The following is a 20,366-nucleotide window of genomic DNA, read 5'->3' on the forward strand; positions in this document are numbered from 1 at the left end:
AAAATCTTTATTTTCTGGCATGCATGGAGAATGGAGGGTGCCGGTTGATCAAAAATGCTGGTCAATGGAGAGTTCTGTTTACCAATGGAATATAGCACAACACTTGTAGCATGAACTAATATGCAATTACTCAGGAAGTTAAGGATAGTATTCTTTCTTCTAAATCTTCAATAGTACATTAAAACATTAATTAAAGTGTAAAATAACACTGTATACATGCATGGGTTCCAGATAACTTTTTAATTGGTTCCAGCTGGTAAAGCGGCGATTCATATTGGGGTAACATCAGAAATTCTGATGAATAGAGAATTCTGATTGGTAGAGTGTCGCATAACACAAAGTTTACCGTTTAACAACAAAATCAATACGTTTCAGAATGAAATATTAATATTTTAGTTAAGCTTGAAAATATATTTACCTTCTGTCCTCGATATCCTCTTTCTCCCTGAATGACAAAAATTGTTCAGTTAAAAATAGAATTGTAAATTGTTAAATGATCTGCCGTTGAAGTTTACTCAATTAAATACAAACCGCGAAGCCCCTCGTGCCCTGGCATCCTTCAGATCCTCGAGCTCCAGTAACGCCTGTAGGTCCCCTGTCACCCTAAGAAAGACAAAGTACAATTTATTTGGTGATAAGTTAAAAGGGCCTCCGAGAATGATATGAACATCAAATTTCTTCCAGACACTTCCAGAGTTTAACAGTATACCATTAATTTTCCTTCGTACTTCTACTCAACCATTTTCTTTTGTCCCTATCTGTAAGGGAAAACTCAAAGAAAAATCTGAATGCAACGAAATTATTAAAATCATTATCATTTTCTTGAACCAATCTGTTTACATATGCCCATCACCTCACCAAACTTACTATCTGGCTGATAAGTGAGGTGTGACGATCATGCTAAAATAACATCTCTTGTGTATGGTTAATTCTACCTCATTAATGTTGAGTATAAGCTGCATCAATGTACAACCAAGGTTGTTATGTGCTACCCCAATGGTGAGAGTAACTCTAAAAGGATAATTATATACTTCCAGGGTTTGGCAAAATTGTTGTTTTTGTTGTTTTATTTTGCTGATTCCATCTACTTTTCCCTAATGATATCAAAGTTTCAGTTAGGTGGAGAGGCTAGAGAAGCTGCGATTGTCTTCCTTTGATCAGAGGAGGTCAAGGAGAAGTTTAATAGAGGGGCTCAATTTATGTGGACTTAATTCAGTTTGCATGTATTGTGAGTATCATTGCTGGGAATGCAATATTCCCTTTTGTGTGTCATGATCGAGAACCTCAGACAGGTCTCATGGACAGTGAGGTCTGGCGTACTCTACTGTAACTGGGCAGGCCATTTGCAACGTCGCTACCTGGGCAATAATTAGGCTCGTCCCTTGTGCAACACCCCAAAAGATGAAAATAAAAATTACCCCAAAAGCAAGTGTCAGAACCTCGGGAATGTGGCAACAGTGTCGGCCATTCAGCCCCTTGGGCAGAATTTTCTGGCCCCTCCTGTTGGCTGGATTTCCCGGTCCCGCCAAAGTCGATGGGCTTTTGAACGGCTCACCTGCATTTCAGGGCCCCGCCCCCGCTGCAACGGGGCTGTAAAATTCTGTCCCTGGGGTCTGTTCCGCCATCCCAATTAAATCATGGCTGATCTGCATCTTAACTCCATCTGCCTCCCTTGATTCCATGACCCTTAATATTCTTACCTAACAAAAATCTACCATTTTAAATTTTGAAAATTTCGATTTCAATTTCAACAGCTTTTGTTGGATTCGAGATTGCCACCATCGTTTTTGGGAAGAAGTGCTTGCTAACGTAGCCCCGAAAGGCCCGGCTCCAATTTTAAGGTTATACCTCCTTTTTCTGGATTTGACCCAACCAGAGGAAATGCCCTTTTGAATCCTTAAATCATGTTAAACATCTCAATCAGTCCACCCCTTAATCTTTTATACTTAAGAACCTGAAAAACATCCTTTGTTGCTCCAGTAGTGTCAGATTCTCTTCCCCTCCAATTCTCCCCACACCCACACAGAGCTGTCTCAGGGAGCTGAAGCTTTTTGAACACAAAAAATAAAGATTGAAAAATGTTAATAACATGTCTCCTCATGTGACTCTGTCACACGAGCAGGGCCATGCTACGGATTAGTTTGAAATTTTTTTTTAAATCACTGATCGAAACGTAATCCCACCTGTGGATGAGGTTTCGCAAAATATCCAAAGGCCGTTTGGCCTTTTCACCTGCCCACCATCGTAAGGTTGGACGGGCAGCGAAAAATTTCATTTAATTAGAATTTTAATGGCCTTAACAGGCCTGTTATTTGTCAGCTGGTACGCTACCAACTCCCGCACACACGCGCTGACCGAAATATCACGCAAGTGCACAATGACGTCAGGACACTCGCCTGATGTCATCGCACATCATTTTACATTCGCTCGGGTCAGGCGTGTGCAATATTCTGCCCTTAGTGGCGGCACCGGCATTAGTAGGAATTGGATAGGTCTCCCATGGCTCCTGAAAGCCACCCAGTAAACCCTGTTGGGTTTGCCTGGAGACTCATGTTGACAGGCACCCAGTGCCAATTGAGGACCATGGCACCAAGAAGGTGGAGGGGCCACTGAAAGCCATGGTCTTGTCCTCACATCCGACACCCCCCTCCCCAATGACCCCTCCCTGCGAACCCATCCCACCCCACTGCCCCATCTTCAGAGATCCAGTATCAATCCTCAGGCAGGCCTCAGAGCATTACTGGCACCAGCCACTGCTCCCCTGATTGGCCTTAGGTTTTGGCGTTGGGATTTCCACCCTCTAGGGGTCTTAATGGAGTGGGAGGCCAACACTGGCCAGTTAAATGCCTGGGTGCACTGAAATTGTATCAGGCCTCCTGCACTGAAGCAATGCGGGACTCCCACAGGTTCTACAACCAATAGGGGGGCCCACATCGCTGGAACTAAAATTCCGCCCAATGTGTCTCTTGTCTGCATGGGACTTGCCAGCTTGTACCAAATTGTAGGTAACCTCAGGTCTTTTAGGGATGGGGTTGTTTGGTGTAATTTCTAAGCCTGTACACTCATTTTGTCCAGATCCCAATATTTTGTTTATTCAACCAACAATGCTCCCTTTTTTGCTCAAACAAGTCTTAAGTTCTTGAGTATTGCTGAGAAAAGAGACATACTATCAAAGCTTAAGTTCTTGCAAGTTTCCATACAAGACATTACTCTTTCTCAACAAACATTTTCAGCTAGTCAACTTACCAAACTTCCATCTTCTCCTGCATAGCCTAATGTTCCCTGTGGTCCTAGGACCCCCTTAAATAATAACAATAGTATAAATAGTTAGTAAACAAGCTAAGATCAGGTGAGGAAGTCTTCACTATTAGTTGCATTAATTTTTCAATTGGTATGTGAACTCATTGGCATGATCAAAATCCCAAGGGGCCAGGAAAGACCCAGACTCAGTGGTTTGAATAGTGTTAGCTGAGTTCCTGCTAAGCTGACAGAAGGGGCCCTACAATTGACCCCAGGTTAACAAAGTAAAGAAAAATATCTAGGGTATCTGTTCCACCTCTCTATCAAGCAAAATCTTCCATTGTCAAATTGCCTTGGACGCTCTGGAGCCATATTTCTGCTGCCTTAGCGGCACACCCAATGCAATTCCACCAGTAGTGTGATGGACGGGCCGTAAAGTCGGCAAGGACCCAGAGTCAGTGGATCCTGGTCTCCGCAGATTGTTTCCATGACGACCTTCTTGAGATGTACACAAGCAATGACTTCAGAGGGGACAGGGCCAGTGGGAAGCAATTTATTCATCCGTAGCCGTGATTACAATGGGGAGGCCTGTCCACAAGACACAATGAAGTGTATTAGCCCCCTCAGTGGAGCCCCACGCAGGTGTTAAGGCCTGGAATCAACCCCCCAATCCCCACAACTCCCCGAAGAAAAACTGCACAAGAGGGGAAAGATCAACCCATTCACAAAGGGGACAATAAACCCTTCAAAAACCGTCGATTGAACAGAAATGAGCAGTTGACCAACATTTCATTTCTCACTTCCCATAACCCCCAGATGTGTTGGTGTTCACCAGTAACATTCAAAGGATCAGAATGAGCACCAAAACTGCCACGGGGGTGAAAGGGTCAGGAGCAGAGATTCCTGGCGGATGCCTCTAGGCTGGGGAAGAAGATCTGTTGAATTACAATCTTCACTGCAGTTCAGCCATGGGGAAAGGTCTCTTGAGTGGGGACTGAAGGCCTGGTAATACTCATTGGCCCTTACCTCATTTTGATGCTGCAATGTAAGGGAAAGGGTGGGAGAAAATTCAAGACAGCTTTTTCGAAATTCATGGGCTGAATTTCACAGTGGGCGGTTGAATTGCCTGCCCCCAACCCCAACCCTGCACCACCCCAACTGTTGCAAGAGTTGGCGGGCAGCTGATGGACCTACAAAAAAAGCCCGCTCCGTAGTGATAACATGCTGCTGGGGGACTACGTAGGCTGAAACTGGAGCTTCAATCCCTCAGTGGGAGGAAATCCAGCCGTCGAGAGCTGCCAGACAATATGATTGGCCAGCAGGTTTAGCAGTCCCAACAGCACTAGAACTGTGTAGTGGGCGCTGCTGGGACTGCAAGCAATACCATGAAGAACTTCGATGCATCCTGGGGCCAGGTAAGTCCCGGATTTTAGGGCAGGGAAGGATCGGGCAACCATAGGGAGGTGGGTGAGAGGGGTGGAGGCAGGTTTTGGAGGCCAGGTAGGGAGGAAAAAATGGGAGGTAACATCTTGTGCGGGAGTGCCCCTGATGTGCAAAGGGTGCCCTACCGAATGTCCTGCCCTGATTCCTTCTTGCCTTTCTAAAAATTCTTTTTAAAAGCGGGCTCCCCACTTGCACCCGTCTGTCCATGCCAACCATTTGATGGCATGGGCAGCATGAAATACATGTCATTTGACTTGGTGACAAGCTCACTTGCCCATTATTTTTTTTTTTTTAAATGGCAATTGGGCTGCCAATTTCAGCGCCCGGCCACCCAATGTATTATGGGGACTAGGTCAGAGTGGGTGAGAAGGCAGTGGGCTTCCTACCCCTCATACTTTACGTGTGCAACCCCACCGAAAACATGCTCGGTAGTGGGCCCATTAAATGCATCACCATATTCCCCTTTCTCGTCAATGTTCTCGCCTGTCCTCCCGTGAAGCTGTTGACCCTGATGATCCCTTGCTCGTGTATGGTTTCATGAGCACCACTCTGATACCTCCCCCAGTAGGATATTAATCAGTCGGAGCTGAGGCACCATTTTACCAGAAGGAGCATGAGAGCCAACCTCGATCATGACCTCATTCATTATCCCAATGTCAGCACTGCAAGGCACCCACTCAGAACTTCTGGTATTGGACCAGCCAAATTAAATGGGGTCAGACAGGTGGTGCCTTCATTTATATAGTACAGCAATAATCCTTCCCTTTATAGAAGCTGTAAACTATGGAACAGGCTGCAGGGATCCAGAATGCAGCTGGAGTTCCATCCCCCACCACCACACAGCACCCCCATCATCATCTGCCCCACCCCAATAAAGAAGCGCCCCCTCATCCCTATTTGCAATGATCCAAATTGTCTTCTTTGAATATTCAGAGGTTCAGGCAATGATCCAGGCCTGAACTTCAGGTGCTTCCCACTTCCCACCATTCAACAGTCTGGTTTTTCACCATTCATCCACCCAATGTTTGGTAGATAAAGGACAGAGGAAGACTCAAACTGAGCACTCATCTCTGGCTCCCTCCCATGCCAATGGTCCTTGGTTGGAATGAATCGAGGTTGCAGCCATTACAAGACCATCAGGTTACCCTGATAGTAGGCTGAAAGCTGGAATATCCAGGTACTGGCTAATTGTGCACCCCCACGCCCTCCCCCACCCCACCACCCACCACCACGTCTCCACCCTGCCCACTCCCACTATATTCCCATTAGAATTATGACAAGATTCTGTTAGAACATTCTCCCCACAGTCACAGAGGGAGGTCTTTAGATTCCCAACAGAGTTACAACAGGAGGCCATTACAACATTCCCACTGATAGTACAGCTCAATTTGTTTAGATTTTTTTTAACAGAAACGATGAACATAAATTATTAAAAATTGTAATTGTCCGAGGATCACTGCAGGCTTTTATTTCCTCATCAATGCTAAAAGTATTAAAATAATATAAAAATATATGCTGATTTTTTTTTACTGAAAGCTTTTTTTAAAATTTGTTTTTGGGATGTGACCAGTATTTTTGTCCATCTCTTGTTGCCCTTGCACAACTGAACGGCTTTCAAGGTCATTTCATAGGGCATCTACAAATCAACCATACAGGATTAGAGTCACCTTTAGGCCAGGCTTTCTATAAGGCAGGTTTCCTTCCCAAAAGGATATTAGTGAATGAGCTGGGTTTTTGCAATAATCTGACAGTTTCATGGTCACTTTCACTGATATATATTTATTTTAAACTGAATTCATATAGTGGGATTTGAAATGCTATTTTCTGAATTACTAGTCCAGTAACATAACAACTTCTCTACCTGAGTCATTTCAATGAACCCTTTTCATACCAGTTATATCCATATTTTGCCTTACTTTAGCTCCTTGTTTTCCTTGAGATCCATGTTTACCCGTAAGTCCTTGACACTTGCAAATTAAATCGCAGCATTCCCTTTCTGCAACTGTGTCCTGCAACAAGATACAATTTTAAGAATGTTGAGCCATGCAGCATCTTTAATGATTAACATCTTACTCTGTCTTATTTTTGTGTCTGTACTGGGTGAGGAACAATTAACCTCATACAGCACTGCAATGAGGGAGTCTTTGATCAAACTGCTGTGTGCTCTCTTCAAAATGGACCTCGAATATTGTGTCCAGCTCTGGTCCCCAGGAGCGAAGGGAAGGTGCTGTTGCAAAAATGTCTAATTTCACGATTCATGTGCTTTAGGAGTATAACTTGTTTGGGAATCAAGGTTTTAAATATAAAATATTGGAAGCACCCGGTTTGGGAGATGGGTAGACAGACCTAACATAACTACAATCCAAAGGATAGCCTGTGTTTATTTAATAAGATCAGAGTTGGAAGTAGGAAAACATTAAACAATGGGTAGCTCCTTTATGAGTTTCTTGGTGGAGACGAGATGTCTATAGTTCTCTTCATAAGGGGTTTAAATTTTTCATATGATTTCCCAAAACAAAGGGATGATATAGGAATGGGAAATAATAAGTGAATCTCTATCCGAGACATCCCATGTGTGCCACGTTGCTGTGGGAGTAGATTGCAGGGAGATGTTTTTTTCCTAGTTGGGTTTTATCTGTGTGACTTCTCATAGGAGCAGTCAGTTGGAGCCTTAGAGTAGTTTTGATACAAGCAGAGAAAGATATCTGCCAGGAGTTGCAGACCAGTAGCAGAAGGCCATCAAAAACAGAGGGTGTTTTCTGATTTTGGAGTCACTGAGTAAGAAAGCAGTGAAGTCCATGCTTGAGCTAGAGTGTCCAATTGTGAGATACATAAGGAGAATTGGAGGGTCGCCTAGCCAGGTGCTAGAGGAAGAACCCCTAGAAGTCTCATACATTGGAGAATAGCAGAAACACTGAGAAGGATCAAAGTGAATTGCTTAAAGCTGTGGCACAACTTGGTTTGGTCCCAGGGGAAGTTAAGGAACCCCCAAGATTCTGTAAAGTATAAGAGAACTCATGGGTGTAAATAAAAGTAGAACGGGGAATGTGCTGTTGAGATTTTCAGGCTTAAAGAATTAGTGTATCTGAAATATAATGTTAAGTTAGTAATACTTGGCTTTGTTTAATTTGTGTACAGTAAAAGTTGTTGTTAAAATGTGAAATCTTGTGGCAGTTCTTTCAATTAATAACTGGGAGTTTGATTTTCTTCTTAAAAGTTATTGGTCTCCACTGAGATGATAACAATGTTCAAGCAATGGAGGTGGTGCAGAGAAGAGCCTTGATACTCATTCCCAATATCAGGAGTCTGAATAATGAGGGAAGACTAAAGAGACATGAGCTGGTCAGCCTTGAGAGGAGTGGGGTTTGGTTGTGGGGGTCAGGGGTGGGGGGCAGTGGGGAAGTGAATTTTGACTTGTGCAGGGTAACAAAAAGTGTTTTTGTATCTTCTGCTGTTACACATGCCATCCAACCTTTAGTTTCCCAGACTTCAAAGAATCAAATATCAGGGACGGCATATAACTAGTATCCCAGATCAAGTTGAATATCTGCTCTGAGTCCTCTGTAAGGAAATTTGATAAGAGTATAAGAAAGCTAAATTCAAAATGAGATTTGAAACAGTCTGAATAGAACAGAGATATCAGCTCATATACTGGTAAGAGGTAACTTTCCAATTTATATAGCGCCCTTAACACCTTAAAGTACTCCAAGGCACTTCACATGAGCCTCACCAGGTAGAAAAGTGACACTAAATCAAAGGAAGAGACACTAGCACAGGTAGCCATGTGCTTGGCTGGAAGATAATTTTTAAGAAGGGCCTTGAAGGAGGAGAGAGAATGGAGAGATGCAGAGGTTTAGATCGAGGATTCCAGAGCTAAGGGCCTGGACAGCTGAAGGCATAGACACCAATGAAGGGAGCGGGAGAATGGACCAGCATTCAGAATTAGAGGAACACAGTGTTCTTAGAGTGTTTGAGGAATGGAAATTAATGCTAGGAGGTTTCTTCATGTGGAGAGAGATCAACAAATGACATGGACTTCCCAATAAAGTGAAGAAAGTACACTAATTTCAGGGTAGATAAGATTGTTCAGGGTTAAGAAGTAAAATGGGCCGAATAACCAACCTCATCCATAATTATCTTGTGTTTTTTTTGCAATCATACAGGAACTCAATGTACAGACTAACTAGATGAACAGCAATGAGGTAAAGAGGAAGAAATATAATCTCAGACAATCCAGAACACATCATTAAAACAATTCAACAAATGAAACATTTTTGCAATAATTTTTTGAAAGCACATGGGGCAGGATTTTTCGGATGGCGGGTTTTCCCGCTCCATCACCAAAGGATTCAGCAGGGAACACGTCCTCGTCAATTTCAGCAGCCCCGCAACCATTTAATGCTCCAAGGAGCATTATTTGTCTGGAGACAGGAATTCCCCTTCTTACTTGGGCAGGGGGGCACAGACCTTGGGGTGGGGGGTGGGGGGGTGTTGGTGGAGAGAGTTTCAATATTGAATGGAACCCTTGAAGGAGGTGCCCAATCCTTCCAGTCTGAGACCAGAGCAGGGTAACATTCTGGGCTTACACCCTGCCCCTGAACCCATCCTGCCAGTCTCACAATTGAGGCTAGGCATGGTGTAGCCCTTAAGTGGTCAATAATTGGCCACTTAAAGGTGTCAAGTGGAGCTAAGGGCAGGGCTCGCCTGCCCCAAGTAAAATTGTGGAGAGGTTGAGGGTGGGTGGCAAGGTGGCAGGAGGCTACCTGGGGAATCTTACTGGCACACCCACCTGCAAACCTGCCAGCTGGGAACCGTAAAGTTTTGCCAATGGTGTCTTAAAAGATATAAATAATAATAATAATAATAATATATTAACTTTGGCATTTTTGAAGAGGAAGCCAGAACTCCAGGGTACAAGCACGTGTGAATAGACCATGATCAACCAGACATTGAATTAATTGTACATTTAGCTGTGCAGTTAGTTATACTTTTAGGTAACCAAAACTTTCAGTCAGCTAATTCCCTATTTATCTTTCAAAAGTCCAAAAAGAGGTGAATTCAGAACAAAAAATTACTAAATCAATGGATTGTTCTTTGAAGATAACATTTTCCTAAGAGTCACTTACAATCTCTTTGAGTAATGCACCTCCAATATCCTGCATTCTGATTGCCAATCGCTGTCTGTAGCCAAATCCTCTGCCGAACTCCAGTTCATGAAGCTTGTCAACATTTGCAGTGTTTTCAAGAGCAACCATGATTAGTGCATTGATACCTGTTTGGAGAATTAAATATTAATTTCTCACTGTGAAAAATCTTGCAGCTGGTCTAAGTCATGTCATTAATCAGTGTGCTCCCAGTTAGCAGTTCACCCGATGACTCAATGCGTGATCACAACCATGATATTGCTCATGATTCATTCATTTTCCTTTGGGGTTCCAGCAGCTGATGGCCGTGTGATATGAACCATTTGGCCTGCCATTCATAATTTTTATGGAGCAAAAATGAATTTGCTCTTAATTGCAGAACTCAAATCACAATCTACTATTTGTATGCATTGTCTACAAAAGCAGTGAAAGACTGATTGGCTAAGCTTTGCCTATCCCTCAGCCTATATAATCTCTTGGCAAAGGTTCACTAGTTCCTAGTTATGATTTGGGCAACAGCATTTTAGATGAGTTCTGCCTCTTTTGGTCATTCTCCTTCCCTCTCTCTACATGCTTCTTCCCAATAACCTACACCATTTCTGGATCATAAGATTTTTTTTCTCACCCAGTTTAAATATCATACAGTCACAGGATTCTATTTGGGTTTAGAGTAGAAAGCAACATGAATTAGTTCTCTCCAACTTAATAACTTATTTAAAAAAAAACTTTTCTCCACATCCTGTGGAACGTGGACAAAACTAAAAGAACCACAAGCACAAATATTTCAGAAGGTGGACTCCTTCAAGAAACTCATCATTAAAACCTCAAGCTTTTCACTGTCATGGAAAGATTGGCATAGCATAAGACGGAAATGAAAGAGATAAAATCTTAATGTCCAGCAAACTGTTCTGTTAAAGTCTTGTCGTACTGACGGAAATGGACACAAATGTTTCTCATAACTTTGTTTCTATTATTGCAGTGGAATCTTTTTGTTCTAAATGTCCTAAAGTTTTCTGTAAAACTGAGGAAGAATGTTTGATATCATGCCTAAACCAAAATTTAACATCTGTTGCAGATGTTAAAACACAAAAGAAAAATTAGTCCCTGAATGTTTCTCCTTAAATGTTTCCATTCACTGCCAACATTCAGTGCAATTAGTATTCCACAGTGTCTTCAAAATAGGATTCAGATAAGCCCCAGTTAGTCACCATTAAGCCGAAGTCTTTTTGATGCTTCCTTGAGTCTATCCATGCTGTCCTCTGCTCCATTCGTAAACATCACTATCACCTGGAAAGAGAGTGTTAAGAGAACCATTAGAAGGGACAGATTGGAAAGTTCCATTGCTTTCAATGGAGGCAGTTCTGTAATAGCAGAGTGCTATGGAATTCATTCCTTTTAGGTGCATTTACATTGTGGTAGGAATTCTTATAGCACTAGCAATAGGAAACTGAGAAAAGCTTATCTGCAGCCTCATGGAATGAATGAGACCTTTTGCAGTGACACAAAGAATAGAAGACACAACGATTGCCAGATTTCCAAATAGATACTGGGCATAGGTGTCAATATGCAGGAAGGATTAAAAACAGGCAGAAGGAGGGTGAAAACACTTTTAGCAGATCTGGCTATGACAGCAGAAGACAAGATCAGAACAAAAATAATGGACAAATGAACATCAGGAATGCCCAAGGGAACAGTTAATATGTGCTTCAAATGTGATTTGAAGAATCATTATGCGGTGAATTGCCTGAAGCAAAAAGGCAGGTTCCTCCAAACAATGAAGAGAATGAGGAAGTGGATGAAAATAATGATGAACCCAAACAAATTATACTGGTCACAGAGTTTTAGTCCTGCAATGCATATGTTAGTCACGGACTCTTTTAACTGTGCGGTACTAGATAGTACTTGGACTTCAAAAACATTCCAAACAGATGGTTCAAAATGTTATCTTGATTCATTAAATTGTAAGGATTAGCACAATGTTAAGGAATATAGAACTACTACTTGCTTGAGGTTTAGTGATGACAACAAATTGAGGTCACTATAGACAGTTGGAATTCCATGTAAAATGGCTGGAATAAGCCACTTTATAAGTACTCATGTGGTCTCTAGTGAGATAGCTATGCTGTTCAGTGAACTTTCTATGAAAAAGGCACAAATATAACTTGACATGGAGCATGTTAAGGCAATTATTTTTGGAAAGTCATTTGATCTGCAGTTTACCTAGACAGGATACTATTGTATCCTCATAACAAAATCTGATATTTCTCAGAGTGTTTGACAAGTACTAATTGTATCAGGTAATAAGAATCAGAAAGATAATAAAACAAACTGTCTAAAACTTAGATGGACAATTTGCTCACCCTCCTTGCTCATGATTAAAGTCCCCACTAAAAGATGCAGTGGAGTTGACAAAGAGTATATGAGGTTAATAGGAGGGATTTATAAGAATTGTGACAGCTATAAGAAGTAAAAAAGGATGACGCCACGTCCTATTGTAAGCTATCCATTGTCATATGACTTTCAGAATATAGAAATCCTACATTTTATAGACTTGACAACCAGATATAGTCTTTCTACAATAATACATTGTAAAAGCAAAGGGATTACTATGGATCAGCACTTGCCAAACTGTGGATGGCAGTCATCATTGGGGTTGCAGAAACAGCAGATGGAGTCACAAGCTCCCTCTCTTCCAAGACTCCGCCCCTCACCGTCATCAAGGCCCTGGCGATGTCCAATCCTGCCATTGCCCTACTTGTCTCTCAGTCTCTCTCCATCATGAATACTACAGCTGTAAGTCTTTTCAGCAATGGACTTTGTTAAAGGAATCAGGTGGTGATTGTTACTTAGAATTTTTAGCTGATAAACCAGACTGCAAGTTGATAACTTATTCTGGCATGGCCAGTTCATGCAAAGGATTCACTCAGGATAGTTGGAGGATATAGCCTATAGCGTCTATTGATGAGTCAATAGGGAAAATCCCAAATTGCCATCTGTAATGTGCAATAGTCCTCCTACTCTAAAAGACACAACAATTAGTTCCATTTTTTATGCAATTTTAAGTGTTTTACATGTAGGGAGACAAGTGTTCATCAAGGCTGAGGTCTCAAACAAAATTCAGAGAACACTAAGGCGTTGTATAAGACCATCGAGTCAGAATTCAATTCAGGAAACTTGGTATATTATAAAAGAGAGGAGTCAATGAGAATGGAAAGACCCTTTTAAGGTAATAAATCTTAATGGTAGGAAAGTAGCATGGTAATCGAACTGGTAAAATTCATTCCTCATGATTACTCAGAATTAACTACAAAATTATGGACTCTGAGTAACTGGTAGAAGTAAACAAAGTACCCTGTACTGCAAATGCTCATGTGTATAATGATGAAGGTCCTGAGGGGCAGAATACAACAGATCAAGGGTGGACAGTGGTAATGTGGGTGATCATGACATGACAGAGCTATCCCATCTACAGGCCAATTGCCCAGTGTGCGTGCTTACAGTGACATATATTTCAGGGGCATCCAGTGAATGGAAGGAATGTAACAACTGTGGGGTGTGCAGGAAAAACTACTAGCATATCTCATGTTGAATGTCCAAGAGGTCACAGGGACATACAGATAGTGGAGATCACATGGAAATGTCACTCTGACAAACGAATGGAGTAGATCACAGAGATATACAGGTTGAGGGGAGATCACAGTGACAAACAGGAAGAGGAGACTGCAGGGACACACAAGTGGAGAATATTCCAGTAATATACAGCCAAAGGAGATTGCAGAATTTGGGAGCTGAGCTGTGGAACCATGGATTTTATGAGGACAAGGATCTTATGTTATATGTCTGGTGCTATGCAGGGCAGGGCAGTGGAATTAACTCTGGGTTGCTCTAGCAAAGAGCAAGCAGAGACACCATGGGCTGAATAGGCTCCTATGTTGTAAACTTCAGTGTTGTTCTGAGAGGGTATCACCCAACACCAATCGCTATAGATTATTCGCCATGCCAAAACTATAGAAAGTAAATTAATGTCAGTTACTGACAACTTCCTCAAAAAAAAGATAATGTCATATAGATGTTCATCCTTTCTCCTGACTTATCAGGTATTACCTTCACATTTCTGCCAGACTCCCGCTCAAATTTGCTTGAAAACGACATCAGATAATCAGCAGTCAAACTGATTTGGTCCACCGCCGGCAACAGGAATGATTTCAAATTCCTCACAACATCTGAGTTGTAGTTTTCAAAATTTGATTCAAAGCGTGTTGCTCCAGCTCTATTAGCGATGTGAAATCCCACCCTGACGTTGAGACTGCTGCCTGCCATGCAGCTAATGTTGTGCAAGGCCATGATTCTCTGGATTATGTCGTCCAGGTGTGACTGCAGTTTCAGCTGACCGCCAAGTGCATTCGGGAAGCGTATCTGGCTGGGGAGATCCACTCCTACAGCAACATCAACCGTACATCCTGGAAGAAAGAAAGAGCTTGTCTAATTATGTTCACTACCATCAGCGGCTCTCAAACCATCATTGTTCCCACTTCGATAATAATCCTAAATATTACATTACAAGAATACTGTATTACCAACTGCTGCACAATGTTCTTTTGTATCACTACCATAGGAAAGCAGTAGAATTATCCTCTCCAGGTCCAACATCTGTAATTTGGTGGGATACAGAGCTGAGCTATCACAACTTTTTCCCCGTTTCTAACCTGTCAATTACTCCCCATGTCAAAATACATTTCTATTCATCAAAAGTGATTTTCTTTTAATTCCTCCCCAGGCTGTGGCATTATTGGCAAAACCAGCATTTTATTTTATTGGCCTGAATCTTGTGATATAGGAGTGGTGAATCACTCACCTTAATCATTCTGATTCTGTGGTTCTAAGCCGCTGATGCCCCTTGGGATCCTGAGGCCTGGGATCCTAGAACTCCTGATGTGCGTACATGCACAATACTTATGTGCGAAGTTTAAATTTATGATTGCTGATTTTACTGTGCCTGGACTGCTGCACAATTAACTATGACAGTGGGATGAGATGGCCATTTCCATGCAGACTTGGGCTGTTTGCCATGCACTCCACACACTTACCCTGTCTTTTTTTGACTGTCCAGCTAAAATATATTTATTCCAATCTAATTTACAATGAAGTGGTCTCTCCAAGTATCAGTTGTACTTCCCCAGAAATGCCCACAAAGGAAACACATTTCAGGAAAGCAAGTTCAAATTATTCCTCATAAATCGGAGGGATACCCAGCTCCTCATCAGTCCACTTGGAGGGATCAGGATATGGAAAATGACCAAAGACTGTGTCAGGATCATGCCATAGGTGCCAGAAAATGTTTACTCCCATCACCCCCAACAATGATTACCCACCATCCAACAATGCTCATCTTCCCCTCACCCCGAAAATGCTCACTCTCCCCCACCCCACCCCAAACAATGCTCGTTCTCCCCTCCGCCCCACATCCCCGATGACGTTAAATCTTCTGACATCAGGTGCCATAGGTGCCACATGAAACCATTGAGAAACTTGGACTGCAGCGCTTGACTCTTGGTCAGTTGTGGATGCTGTCGATATTGGGGTTCAATATGGACCCCACCACCAGCTCTCCTGACTGGAGGTTTCCCTGAGCAGTAGATGGGACCCACTCCCCAATGCCCTCACCGAGGACATGGCGTCCGCTGTCTCCAGACAAACCTCCTCCACAATCACTGGAAGCAGGTGTAAAGCCTGTTTAGTAGTGCAGCACAAAGTAAATCAACTGGAGTCTCAAAACACTGCAGCACCCCCAGCAACACCAACACTGCTCAGCACACCCATGATACAGCTCAGCACCTCCCAAGAATGTTTACTCCCATCACCCCCAACAATGATTACCCACCATCCAACAATGCTCATCTTCCCCTCACCCCGAAAATGCTCACTCTCCCCCACCCCACCCCAAACAATGCTCATTCTCCCCTCCGCCCCACATCCCCGACGACGTTAAATCTTCTGACATCAGCCGGACGGGAGCCAGGGATTGTTCCCGACAATGTTCACCCCCATGCCCCGAAGACAATGTACTCCTCCCCCTCCCAACAATGCTCCACCCCACCCCTTCCCATACCGCCTCTTCCGACTCACCTTCTGGAATCCCGGAATGGAATTGCCCATCGCTGACAAGAAGATCTGGGCCACTGAGACCACAGTGACATGCAACGGCACCAACAATTTGTATTTATTTGCACTTTAATGCAATTAATGTCCCAAGGTGCTTCATACACAGGGACATTATAAAACAAAATAAGACACCAAGTCACATAGGGAGATATTAGGAAAGATAACCAAAAGCTTGGTCAAAGAGATAGATTTTAAGGCATGTCTTAAAAGAAGGAAAGCAAAGTAGAGAGGAGGAGAAGTTTAGGGAGATAAATCCAAAGCTTCAGGTCCAGGCAGCTGAAGGCACCAGCGCCACGGTGAAATGATTAAAATCACGGATGCTCAAGAGACCAGAATTAGAAAAGTACAGATATCTGGAGAATTATGGAAGAGATTCCAGACATAGGAAGGGGGCAAGGCCATGGAGAGATTTGAAAAGAAGGATGAGAATACACATAATGTTCCAGAAATATACTTCCAGTGGAGGTTCCAGTCTAGGCCATTGTATATGGCATTTAAGAATCAACCACATTGATATGGGCAACTAAAGTCAAATGTAGGCCAACCTGGGTAAGGATGACAAGTTTCCTTCCCTAAACGACATTAATAACCATTTGGATGCTTACAACAGTCCAACAGCTTCAAGGTCATTTTGATAAGACCATCTTTACATTTTTGGAATTCAGCGAATACTGCCACGGTACTGCTGAAACTTAGGTTCCCTGTATTAATAGCATAACCACGACACTATCATACCCCGCTGAGGTTTCACTTGTCATTTCTAAATTAGCAAATCTGAAAGCTGTATGAGATATATTTCTGTAATTCTGAAGGCCATTATAGAGTCCAGTAGTAAACACTGGCCAACTGAACTCACCTGCTCCTGGCTGATCCTGACAGATGCTGCGGATGACCCTTTGTTTAATCTTGACCAAGTCTCGAAAACTTTCCACAAAATAGATTCTGTCTTGTGAGCCTGAGATTTGCAGAAGTTGGTTCAGATCTGCCTTCCCTACTCCTACAGCCATAACATGAATGTCCTTGTCTCGCAGGTTATCAGCTGGGCCAACCACACTCTCCCTCGACTTCCCATCTGTGATCACCAGCAGGAACTGGGGCACGCCAGAGGCTTTCCGACTACCTGCCTCTCTTGTGAACAGGCTGGCCACATTATTCAGCGCTGGTGCAATACGGGTTCCTTGATTCAGTTGGACCATATCTTCAATTTTGGCCATCAATACTTTTTTTGCTGAGAAATCCTTCAGGTCAAATTCTTTTTGAAACGATGTACTGAACTGGGCCAGACCAAACTGGAACCTACTCGGGGCAATGGTGAAAAAGTCAATCATATTTCTCATGAAAGATTTGGTGTAGCTAAAGTCTTCGACCACTATGCTCTCAGATCCGTCTACTAGGAAAACAACATCTGCTTGTTGAAGTTCACATTCTAACAAAAGAAAAAAAACAATTAAAGCTTTGTACAAATTAGCACACTTATTTCTTCTCCCAATCTTCTCTCCTGTGTAGGTGCCCAACTCTCATTTGGAGCAGGGTTTCATGGTTACTGCCATCTTTTAGAATACAGTTTCTACCACTTACAGTGGGCATGTTGGTGACAGCACAATTTGCCCATGATATGTGATGCATGGTGTAACCAAGGCATGTATTTAAATGCTTAGAGGGAATATTCATCCTCCGTCTCTCCACTTTCTGCTCTGTCTAAATGCTCCAGTTCCATTACTCACACAGAAAATGACCAATACCTGCCTGATGGTGAGATAGAAAAAAAACTAAGCCACAAAGGCAAACAATCTTCAGCTTTGGCAAGCTGAACAGCCCTAATGTAGGCAATGATCCAGTCTGACTCATTCTGGTCAACTTTACCACCACAGCAGGTAAGTGCTTGCAGTCAGTAAGCCATCATTTGTGAACGAAGGTGGCAAGGCTGCCTGAAAGGACTTAATAACAAATAATCGCACTTTCCAGAAATGTGAACAGCTGCTTGAACTGCCCAAAAGTGTCAGCCTTCTTACTACTATTTAGCGGCATTTGGCTGCCAAAGGCGACTGCCTGAGATAAGCGTGGACAGTGCAAGAAGTGGTGCCTGTGTCACTCGATCAACCATTCTCCATTCAAACAAAATAACAAGCCATGACTGATACTAACTGTGCCCGCTGCTGTCCTGACTGAACACCAAAATACCCAGCAGCACATTTCAGGGCACAACAATCAGCATTTGTGGCTTTGAGCAATGTTTTCCCACTGTGGATGTATTGTAACAGTCCAAGTGACCTAAGCCAGGGCTCAGGATTAAAATAAAACAGAAAGTGCTGGAAAAACCCAGCAGGTCTGGCAGCATCTATGGAGAGAGAGAGAATCAGAGTTAACGGTTTGAGTCTAATAAGACTCTTCTTCAGAATTGAAAAGGTAGAAATGTGATCGGTTTTATTGAAACAGTATTGAACCTGGCACTTTCCTGGCTATGTCAGGCAGTATACTCACTAGTCATTAAGGGAGCTCTAATTCAGTATGGAATAATATCCTAAATACATATTTTTATGCTAGAATTTGCCTCCTAGCTCAGTTCTATTCTGAAGCAGAGAAAGTTTACTGTTTTGCATTGAGGTCAGTGGTACCTGAAGTGGTCAACCACATTTGGCTCATTCCCTGTAATACTGGACACAGACACCTGAGGCCTACATTGTGCCTGTGTTCCCTGCATACCCCAATGTGGAATATAAGTGCAAGGGTACATAGGGAGCCCAGGTACAGTTATATAGCTCATCAGATCCCACACCCACCCCCATCAACTGTCTCCTAAATGAGATGGCCACCCTAATATATAATGCCTGTTTGAAATGGATGATGGCTAGAAGGCTAATTAGTAAAGTATCTTATGCTCTGCTGACAACCCCAATTCCCCATATCAAGTGATGCCTCTGTCCTGCGTTCCTCCCCTTGACTGCAGAAGGTGATCTATCCTTTCTTAATCTTCATTTCTGACTGGATGATAGTCATACCACAATCTGTCAGGAACCAAAATGGAGTGAGGCTACCCCACCCATCCCCACCCCAATCAATATAAGCTGCAAAGCACTATCAGCCCTTTAACTTCATTATACTACAGTCTCACATTTTTGATTTTGCCTCTGCACAAGATCACGAATATCCCTTTACCTGGATTTGTGTTCGTACAAACCATCTGTGAAATATCCTTAGTTATGTTTTTCAAGGCATCAAAGTCTTGAACATAAAAGTAGTTTTCTCTTTTGCCTCCGATTGCCTCGAGCTCATTTTCGTTTGCTCCTGCTATTCCCACAGCAAAGACGGTCACTCCATCCTTTCTGATGTCGTCAGCTGCCCTTGGTACTTGTGACGCATCTGTGGCTTCCCCATCAGTAATCACGATGACAAACTGCGAAACCCCTGCTGTCCGCCGACCCCCTTTCCCCGGGGCTAAAAGTTCTTTGGCCTGCTCAAGAGCACGTGCAGTGTAGGTGGCTCCTCCCCTCATCCGTATTCGAGCAATAGCTTTACGGACCTCATTTATACTCCCGAATTGATTCAGCTGGAATTGAACGTCAGGTACGCTATTGTACAGTATGGCCCCAAACCGAACCCTGCTGGGCGACACAGCTGAACTGTTCACCAGCGTCAACATGAAATTTTTCATAGTCTCAAAATCATATGGCTGTATGCTGCCTGATCCATCGATTACAAAAACAATATCTGCTACTTCTGTTCTCAAGCAGACTAGAGGGGAGAAAGAACAGCAGTAGAATTATTGCTCAATCTTTACATAATGTGAAATACCCACATCTTACAGCTGAAACAAATTACTTCCCCCAGCAGTGAAAGCTTAGCATCCGATTGCCTGAGAAAGGAGTCAAATGCAAAAAAAACTGATTGCTTATCACTGTGGTCATTGGCCTGAATGCCCCATACACAACCCCCACCCCTCATGGTGGACCCTATGGAAAAGGACAATGTGCCTTATCCTTTTCTGTCTACAGGTATCCATAGATGAAGGTGGCAAGGCTATCTAAAAGGACTTAATAACAAATAATTGTGCTTTCTGGAAATGTGAACAGCTGCTCTGACAGGTCGAAAATACAGAAACCCCTAGTACAAGAGGTTTTGAACCCATTCCTGGCCCCACTCCCTTCATAGATCTGTTAGCAACAGACAGAAGCTCTGCTCCAAATAAAGTATACACGAATCTAAAGGTCCTGGCCTGTTTTCTGGCCCTTTCCATCCAAGTAGGAATGAGAGTGCATTGGCAGGCCTGGAGAATTTTAACCTCATGGTGTCCATTGTCATGAAGAGGTATTAATGTCTATAATGTTACTGAAAATTAGAGTTCTGGTGGGGTCTGTGTGTGTGTCTTAATTGGATTAA

General features: G+C 42.9%; 1 protein-coding gene across 1 annotated transcript in view; it reads right to left on the reverse strand.

Moving 5' to 3' along the window:
• The window catches only part of LOC121276075 (collagen alpha-6(VI) chain-like), a 120,993-nt gene that overhangs the window by 73,514 nt on the left and 27,113 nt on the right, over window positions 1-20,366 (reverse strand). Inside the window, exons 11-20 of the mRNA XM_041184015.1 lie at window positions 19,146-19,721; window positions 16,846-17,415; window positions 13,932-14,287; window positions 11,036-11,114; window positions 9,810-9,955; window positions 6,600-6,692; window positions 3,247-3,300; window positions 1,701-1,711; window positions 532-603; window positions 419-445 (exon numbers count right to left, since the gene is read on the reverse strand). Coding sequence (XP_041039949.1) covers window positions 419-445; window positions 532-603; window positions 1,701-1,711; window positions 3,247-3,300; window positions 6,600-6,692; window positions 9,810-9,955; window positions 11,036-11,114; window positions 13,932-14,287; window positions 16,846-17,415; window positions 19,146-19,721 — 1,984 coding nt within the window. The remainder of the gene's footprint in view (window positions 1-418; window positions 446-531; window positions 604-1,700; window positions 1,712-3,246; window positions 3,301-6,599; window positions 6,693-9,809; window positions 9,956-11,035; window positions 11,115-13,931; window positions 14,288-16,845; window positions 17,416-19,145; window positions 19,722-20,366) is intronic.

The sequence above is a fragment of the Carcharodon carcharias genome, chromosome 3 (assembly GCF_017639515.1).
Source record: "Carcharodon carcharias isolate sCarCar2 chromosome 3, sCarCar2.pri, whole genome shotgun sequence".
Lineage (NCBI taxonomy): Eukaryota > Metazoa > Chordata > Chondrichthyes > Lamniformes > Lamnidae > Carcharodon > Carcharodon carcharias.